Source organism: Megalops cyprinoides, chromosome 11 (assembly GCF_013368585.1).
Source record: "Megalops cyprinoides isolate fMegCyp1 chromosome 11, fMegCyp1.pri, whole genome shotgun sequence".
NCBI lineage: Eukaryota > Metazoa > Chordata > Actinopteri > Elopiformes > Megalopidae > Megalops > Megalops cyprinoides.
Genome location: NC_050593.1, coordinates 6,228,809 through 6,237,489, shown reverse-complemented (window position 1 = coordinate 6,237,489; position 8,681 = coordinate 6,228,809). Strand labels below are relative to the sequence as shown.

At 46.4% G+C, this 8,681-nt stretch overlaps 1 protein-coding gene across 1 annotated transcript; it reads right to left on the bottom strand.

The window, feature by feature from the left end:
* Positions 1-2,047: 2,047 nt before the first annotated feature.
* On the bottom strand, positions 2,048-8,459 carry c11h2orf69 (chromosome 11 C2orf69 homolog). The gene is made up of 2 exons (XM_036539962.1): positions 8,105-8,459; positions 2,048-5,375 (listed from the first exon to the last, which is right to left on the bottom strand). The coding sequence occupies exons 1-2, from the start codon at positions 8,450-8,452 to the stop codon at positions 4,680-4,682; spliced, it is 1,044 nt and encodes a 347-aa protein (XP_036395855.1). The 5' UTR covers positions 8,453-8,459; the 3' UTR covers positions 2,048-4,679.
* Positions 8,460-8,681: the final 222 nt, after the last annotated feature.

Sequence of the window (8,681 nt, the reverse complement as noted above, 5' to 3'; positions counted from 1 at the left end):
TGTCTGTGAGGAGACAATGGAATTGGCTGTAGAGCTGCTATAAGTGTGAGGACACAGTGGAGGTGATTATAGAGCTGGTATACGAGACAGTGGAATGGGCTGTAGACCTGGTATTTTGTGAGGATGCAGCACTGTGACTGATTTTTCCCCACTGATTTCTTGTGTCCTTCCTGCTTTCCCTGGGTCCAAGACTGGAGAACACTGGTACACACCTACTGTAAATTAGACAACAGAGAAAATAATTTGTCGGGAAGAAATATATATTTATTTTGTATTTTATAGATTTTTTTTAAAGATGGTTTTATATTCCTGATTTATAATGGATTCATAGTTTTAGATCAAAGTCTGTGTTGAGTCCAATGAAAAACTCCAAATGTAGTTGCAAGACAAATGTTACGTAAGAAAAGATGATTATTAAAGATTATGGAAAACCCCAGCAGTCAGAATATGAGTGGTCTTTTTGTTCTGAATACTTTGGTTTGGGTGGTGTACACATGCGAATGTTGCTGATTATATATACCACCCATTCAATTTATCTAATCTCTCTGGCCAACAAAGGTGGGGAATACCAATTATTATGGGATGGGTGGCTTCGGAGGTCACTAGAGGGTGAATCTCACTTTCTCAATCCACTGTGTTACTGGTGTGCTCTCTTGGAAATTTGCGCTGTGCATCACAAAACCTCTCTCACAGCCGTGTGTATGTGCATGTGTGCACATGGGCTAAATAACAAAGCAGCCAAAACTAACTGATGACACACATGATCAAGTGAAATCGTGATTAAAAAAATGACAGTGTAAGCAGGGCAGGTAAAAACATTAATGAACATGTGATGGTGCTATGTGCTAACTGACCTGTTGAAATCAGTGTGAACGCACAAGGTAAAGACATCCTGCGGTTCATCCTCACCGAACTGGAGCCGATTTGGCTTCCTTCCCGAGCGATGCGTTAAAGACATCCCAAAGGTAAGTGACAGGGACGTGTGACTCCACCCTGGAGATGTCCGCATGCTGTTGCCCCAGCTGTTAGCGTGAAACGAGCACTTCCTGGCCAGTTGCTGGCTGGGATGAAGTCTGCCAGGGAGACGGGAAGTGAATAAAAGGTGAGTCATTGGGCTGCGTTCTGCACGTTTTTGGCTCGCCCCTTTCCGCTTGCCTACTTCCTGTCCTCAGGGCGGATGTGGTTTTGACTGGTCCGATTTCTCAGTGAGCCAGTCTGAAGTTGCCTGAGCTGCTGACGCATACTGTATGTATAAACGTGTGTGTGCATGTGTGTGGCAGTACTGATGGGCAACACTTTTTCCCAATCCTTTTCCGTGTTTTTTAATACACGTGCCAAATTGAGAAATCATAAAGATCAGTGCTAATCGACACAAACCCCACAGCGCTGTGCCACACCTCCAGTTCAGCGAGTGCCTTGTACCAGCCTGCAAGTTCTGCTTTCTTCCCCGTCGGCCCGCTGTGGAAAGTAAATACACCTCCCCCGCGCATGGCATTAAGTCCAGGCCCAGCTGACTCATCACCTTACCTCATTCCACAGGAATGCACCCCCCCATCATGGTTTACCTGCACTAACGCACTAACACACACACACAGGATGATGTCATGCCATTAGCAGCAGGCTTCCTTGTGTGCTGGCCACACCCTGCTTTCCTAAATGCATTGAACCTGTATCCTTCTACAGTGGATGGAGTCATATTACACCTGGTATGGGATGGGCCTCTGTGTGAACTGCAGGTGGGGCAACAGGGAACTTCTCAGACTTGGATTAGTGTGGTGCTATCATACCCTGGTAAATACACTCAACAGAAACTATTTACAGCTGCGTGTTAACATACAAGAGCTTGCACTGGACTACCAAAGGAGCCCCGGAGTTTTTGCTCAGTGTGAACCGTTTCCAGAACGTGCGCCTTGTACATTCTTGTTTTCAGATGATCTTGAAATGAGGTCACCGAGCGGAAACATGCCATGTGGTCATTAATCACTGCTATGATTACGACCTGGCAGGACCACGGGCATAAACTCAGACACAGTCATGTTTGGTCAGCATGTTTTTTATTACTTCACTCAATGCTCTGTAGGTTTATGTTTCTACATTGACACAGGTCTGGCCTCACAAGAGGAACAGCTGGGCCTTTTGGCATTCGCATTGAACATCCTGAGACCCCAGGCTACAAACACCTTTACAAAAACTGAAACTGACCTTTTGTGCTGGGCATGGCAGGTCACACAGGCTTGTACACGTCACTAGAAGCCACGATGGTTAGAACATGTAGGCTGTTGCAGCTTGTTGCATTGCTACACTCAGGGTCTGGGTATGGGTTTACTCCTGATGTCCTCAGAAATGAATGGCCTCAAACATGTTCAATTATGTCTGCACTCCGCATGGGTCATCCCCACTGCCTTCAAGGTCTACCACGACTACAAAAAATTGCATAAAAGGCTCAGGTTCTTTACTAAAAGCATGAAGACTAAGAAAACAGAAATCAAATTTCGAATAAAAAATAAAAACAAACATGGTCTGACCATAAAAAGCTTGGTTAAAGAATGCTTCAGGACCACACTTGTTTTAAGGAGCTGAGCATACTGTTAGTGCATTGGCTGAACAGTCTAGATGATCAGTTTGAATAATGGAATGGGCAAGAAGGAAATAAATACATTCATTGCATCTTCCTCATTACAACTGTATTCACTAACAAAACAAATAAGGAGTCTGAAGTTAGTGTTCGTTCCCATTTACCTGAACACACTTCAGTTTTGCTGTATAAGCTTGTGCTTCACATATTTTATCCTCTAACACAAAACATTCACAAATACAAACAGAACATTAATTATTTATTCTTTAGTTAAGGTTTCTTCTCCCTTGCTGAGCTAAACGAACACAGAAAGGGGGCTTTAACGGAAGTAAGAGGCTAAAGAGATCATTTCTGATCAGAAAATAAAGTGCCAGAGTTTCAGCATGGTGCTTCACATTCCGAGGCCTGTACAGCACTGCCTTGCTGTAAGCGGCAGCCATTATGGATCAACAGCACTACTTCACTGTGATTGGTAGCCATTACAGATTACATTGAAGCCCCAACATCACTACTTCACTGTGATTGGTAGCCATTAGAGATTACATTGAAGCCCCAACATCACTGCTTCACTGTGAGCGGCAGGTATTACAGATTAACACTGAGGCTCGAACAGCATTGCTTCACTATGAGTGGCAGCCATTACGGATCAACACTGAGGCCCGAACAGCATTGCTTCACTATGAGTGGCAGCCATTATGGATCAACACTGAGGCCCGAACAGCACTGCCTCACTGTGAGAGGCAGCCATTACGGATCAACACTGAGGCCCGAACAGCACTGCTTCACTGTGAGATGCAGCCATTACGGCGCAGGGCAGTGCAATGCTGAGGCCAAGGCATAGAGCAGGACGGATCAACTCCTCTTGCTGTGCCCTCGAGCGAGGTACTCCACCCAAATTAGTCTGGGAAACATCCAGCCCTATGCATGGGTAACATAACACATAAAACCTGTGCTATGCAATTTCCAAGTCTCCTGGACCACTGAGCAAATAACTGGGGAGCGCGTCTAAGTGAACATGCGTTAGCATGTGAGTGTGTTGCAGGGTTTCCTTAATGACACAGTGGTCTGGTCATGAATGCAGAATGAACCGACTGAGCTACGGTTGAATCGGCTGTCGTTTAACAGGCTGTGGTCAAACAAGTCACGTTCAGCTGGGTGGCAGGCAGTCGAATGGGCTATGGTCAAACAGGTCGCGTTCAGCCGGGTGGAGGGCAGTCGAATGGGCTATGGTCAAACAGGTCGCGTTCAGCCGGGTGGAGGGCAGTCGAATGGGCTATGGTCAAACAGGTCATGTTCAGCCGGGTGGAGGGCGGTCAAATGGGCTATAGTCAAACAGGTCACGTTCAGCCGGGTGGAGAGCGGTCGAATGGACTATGGTCAAACAGGTTGCAGTCGAGAAGCGAGTAGCATTTACATTCAAGCGTCTCATCACTTGAAAAGGAAGGAGAGAAAGGAGCGTGAGTTGAAAGCTTGGCTCTAGGGCTGGAAGGACTCGAGGGGTGAGATCCCAATGCATAACCCCCCCTCTGCACCCTTTATCCCTTACCCCCAAGCCACTTTTAACCCCTAACTCTTCAGCCACCTTCAAAAGTACTAAAAGTGGCAGCAGCAGAACTGGCAATCCTAAATATGAGCTTATATCCATTTTCTTTTTCCCTTCCTTATTGTACATGTATGGAAGCCCTATGATACCACAAAAGATAATTGAGATATGACAAGGAAACAATGGTCAGCAACTGAACTTTGCACTACTCACTTGTGCAGGTAATCTGAAAAGTCAGTTACTGATTGGCCCTGATAGGAGGCGGAATGGCCCAATCCCTTGTTGTCATGCGCAGCCTGTTAGTCAGGCTCCTTCTGTTTATTTGGGCTCTGTCTGCTTCCTCGAAGGGCACTTTCCTCAAAGAAAGCTGTCATTCAATATCAGTGCTGTGAATGTGGATGCTATCATCCAGTTTCATCCAGGTAGGAGCTGAGGGATACAATGCTATATAAACACTCCACGGAAGTCTTTTAAGACTTGGGAAACAGATTCCGCACCCCCAAAATGAAGTTTTCAGGAGAGCATCGTGGAGTCGTGGAGGGCTGGTTTCCCCCGGCGACCTCAGAACTCCTGGATGACCCGGAAGTGGTTGTCGATGGAAGCGGGCTCGTCCTCGAAGTGCAGCGTGTTGACGAGGCGCGCGCCGAGCTCCTCCAGCGTCCGCACGAAGCGGCGGTGCTCGCGGCCCACCCAGGCGCGCATGGGGTCGCGCACCTCGTAGGGCGTGACATGGGCGTGCAGGGCTGCACCGCTGGCTGCCAGCTCCTGCAGTGCCCTCCGGTCCGTCACCCAGGTCTCGCTGCCGCCTGGGTGTCCCCCGTCCAGCCAGTACATGTCCGTCACGCTCCGCAGGAAGGGAGCCAGCTCGGGGTCGGTGCGCGCCCCCGCCAGCTCATACACCATCTGGTTGAGCACCACGCAGCCCTTGCTGAAGCCCACCAGCGCCAGAGAGAACCCGGGAGGGGGGAAGGAGGGGCTGGCCGAGGGCAGCAGGCCGGCTTGCTCCATGCCGTGCCTCAGCAGTGCCCTCAGGTGGCGCAGGGCGCCGTAATCGGGCGAGTGCTCAGGTGCCCCAAACAGGTTGCTCTCCACAAAGTTGTGGTAGCAGCTGAACTTGTGCAGGTACATGCGGGAGGCACGTATCACCCATATGTGGCGGCCAGGGAAGCGGCGGCCAAGGATGAGGGCCACGCGCTCCAGACTCCAGCACTGCCACTGAGCGCCCTCTGGCTGTAGACTCATCTCTTGCTGGAAGTTCTGCACAGGGAGGACAGACAGAGGGAGAGAGATGAGGGGAGAGAGAGAGACAGAGAGAGAGAAAGAGAGAGAGAGACATTGTGGGAGGGAGACAGAAAGAGACAGTGAGGTAAGAGAGAAGGAGATGGAGGGGGAAGAGAGAAAGAAAAAGACACGGGGAATGAGAGATTGAAAGAGTGGGAGAAAATAGATGGGAAAAGGGGGGGGGGTAATGAAGTGAGTCCAAATCATTATGATAATTATGTGTTTACACATTTCTGAGAAATAGGCCACCCGTAATTTTCCTCTTGCTAACGCTGAGGACACTGTATCCGCTTATTGTATTTCCTTTGTCCAGCAGTATACCTAACCCTAAGTTTGCACTTTGGAGGCTTATCTAAGGCTTGCTGACATGACGTTTTTTATACCAAGTGTTTAGTGTTAGTGTACAGTACAGCATTCCTACAAGTGCCTGAAGGACATGTGGTTATAGTCTAACAACCATCTGCCAGTTAGGTCATAGTTACTAATATTTAAGTGATTCAAATATAGCAGACTCCTTCAAATATGACCCAGGCCAAGCAAGACATTCTCCACTTAAATAGCGTAATGAAATGAAACAGAAAAACTACAAATTGCACTTGAATTCAGGAACTAAACATTAATCAAATGGATAAACACATAAGTGATGGCAACTGCAGCACATGTATGGTATTATATTACCCTAATATATCATATTTGAGTGGCCATAACACAATTGTTCCACATAAATGCAAATAATTAATTCTAGCAATTACATGCACCCACATAACATTTTTAGTATGCAGGCACAAACATACAAATATGCATATTTACAGAGTGCTGACAGAACCATGCAATAGCTGCATTGTAAGAGCCAAGCTTAGACAAAATTGCTTTGGACACCTGCATTATGCACTCAGATAATTCACACCGATGAAATAATGTATTAGAAAACAATGCGTTTTAAAATGGAACACTGGTTGCATGCAATGTGACAAAACTGCAAAGATCTGTCACATAGCCATATAGAGAGACAGCAGTCCACTTATTCCTCAGCTATGTGTGGCAAAGATCCGGATGGCTACAACCCAAAGACCCCCCCCCCACCCCCAATGCAGCATGGTAGTTAGAGATCCTTTTGGTATTCAGTGATGTGTCCCCAATTGCTAGGGCTGGGAAGACAGACAATGTGCTCATTCACACCGGCCTTGGGTCAAGGGGCCACCGCAAGGCCCCACGAGCTCACTGGGGCCCTGAAATACTTAAATCCCCTGGGAATATCGAGACCCTCCAAGAATACTAACACCCCCCACTACCAGGCCACGCCCACTCCCGCTCGATAGGAAAATCACTGCGGGTCTGCCTTCGTCATATATAATCCCATATTATCATCAAAGCACGTATCGTCAGGGCAGAAGCAATGATCCCACCGCACTTGGCTGCCAAAAATATCATTCAGAGTAGTCCAAGATTAGTGTTAATCGCCGTCTTCCGTGTTCCGAGGTTAATCTCTTCAGACAGCAAATAGCGGTAAATAAGTTGTTTACATTCCCGCTTTGAACTCTTCAATAATAACCCCTTAAAGTAGCCTTTTTCCTCACTAAAAATATTTTGCAGTGATCTTTTTGCAGGTATCTTCGGCTCTGGTCTCATTGTTCGTTCGTGTAAGACACGTCTGTCTGACAGAACACAGATTTTCTACGATGTTTAGTCTGGTTCATAATTATATACTGTATATGCTGCCCTTGCTACAGTCTCAGTATTGGTTTGGTAATCAGTGCCGTCTCAAACAGTGATCTTGATTCCATCGCGGATCATTTCAATTCATCCATCACCGAGTGATGTTAATTCTGTACATTGAAATACAATAGAATGTGACTTAAAATGCAGGTTGTAATAATCAGAAGATGTTATAAATAGATTCAATATTGTCGACAGCACCCAGCGCTAAATACGGACGTAAACATTAACAGGCAGAGGTAAGACATTGTTAAATATTAAATAAAATAAATACATGTATTCACTATATGACTGATTGGTAATCAATTTGTAACTTACTTCCCACTCTGGCATTTTATCTAGCAAACTGGTATATAAACACTTACTATGTCTCATTCCCACTGTAATCTGTATCGTTGTGTATAACATGTATAACATATTGCAATATGTTTTGGCGACCGATTATATTTAAATTGGGAATGATACACATACTTTAAACACGTTAACTGTGAAAGTATCCGTTCATATTTTTAACATATAGTACAAAGGCACGTGGTTAGGTAAAGTGGAAAGGTAAAAAGTATCTAAAACCAGCACAACCACAGATTCAGCCCTTAATTGCCTTCAGGTGGATACGTCAATGTGTCATAATTTGTACAGCACATTAAACGTTAAAAACGTTAGCATATGTGGATAAACATCACATTGGTGGCTAACTTGTTCGATTTAATGAAGTGTAACTAGCGAGAAAAACAGACGGGTAAATACTTCCTAGATAGTGGCGAAGTAATTGGATGTCGTCACACTAATAAAAAATCGAAAATAATCCACCAAGTAAGGAAGCGATCGTTGCCACATAAACAAATGTACGTGTGCTAGCTGGCTACGTAGTAAGATAGCTTGCTCATTCGCTTAATATGTCTGTGAGCAGTGATTGCATTGACGGCGCGATTAAGCCGTTTGACAGCGGGATGCTGGACGCCTTGCGATTCAGCAGGCGCGTCTCTAACCTGAATGTCTCCCGGGAAAAACACTACGTGCCGATTCCCATCCTCAGCGGCCTCTGTGTCCGAGGAGCAACGGCTGTGGGCTCCAGCGGGGCTCAGCAGCAGCATGTCGTTCACCCGGTGCGGCTCGTATCCCGGTACCGCAGTCAGTCTGAGCAAGCGGGGAGGACTCCCCGAGCATGAGGCGCCCACTCCAGCTAGACACAGCCCCGGACCCTCGGAAGATCCAGCTGCGGCGCTCATAGTCCTTGCCACGGCTATTAGGGAGAGACCAGCAGCAACAGCTCGGATGCTTGACATGGGCGCTAGAGGGGGATTACTCGTAATGTCGGTGCTTTGAGAATCATCCATCTACTAAGGCCACCCTCCACTGGACATAAACAATGCAATGGCGACACCTGCTGTTCAAAATTAAAAGTGGCATGGATGAGGTTCGTCATCGTTGAGTTGTATTAAATTAGTGTGGCCATCATTTAACAGCACTGGGGTTCAACGTTATTTTTAAAAAAGCAAAACTTTTTTCTACGTTTAACTTTTAATTCTGTAAACGACAACAGTTTTCGTAGTAACAGCTCCTTTT

What these genes read in the sequence shown, in the direction of transcription:
- c11h2orf69 (XM_036539962.1), bottom strand. Translation starts at nt 8,452, where the DNA reads ATGGATGATTCTCAAAGCACCGACATTACGAGTAATCCCCCTCTAGCG. An exon ending in TTTTCCCGGGAGACATTCAG is followed by an intron (nt 5,376 to 8,104) that starts GTTAGAGACGCG and finishes CTCCCTGTGCAG; the next exon opens with AACTTCCAGCAAGAGATGAG.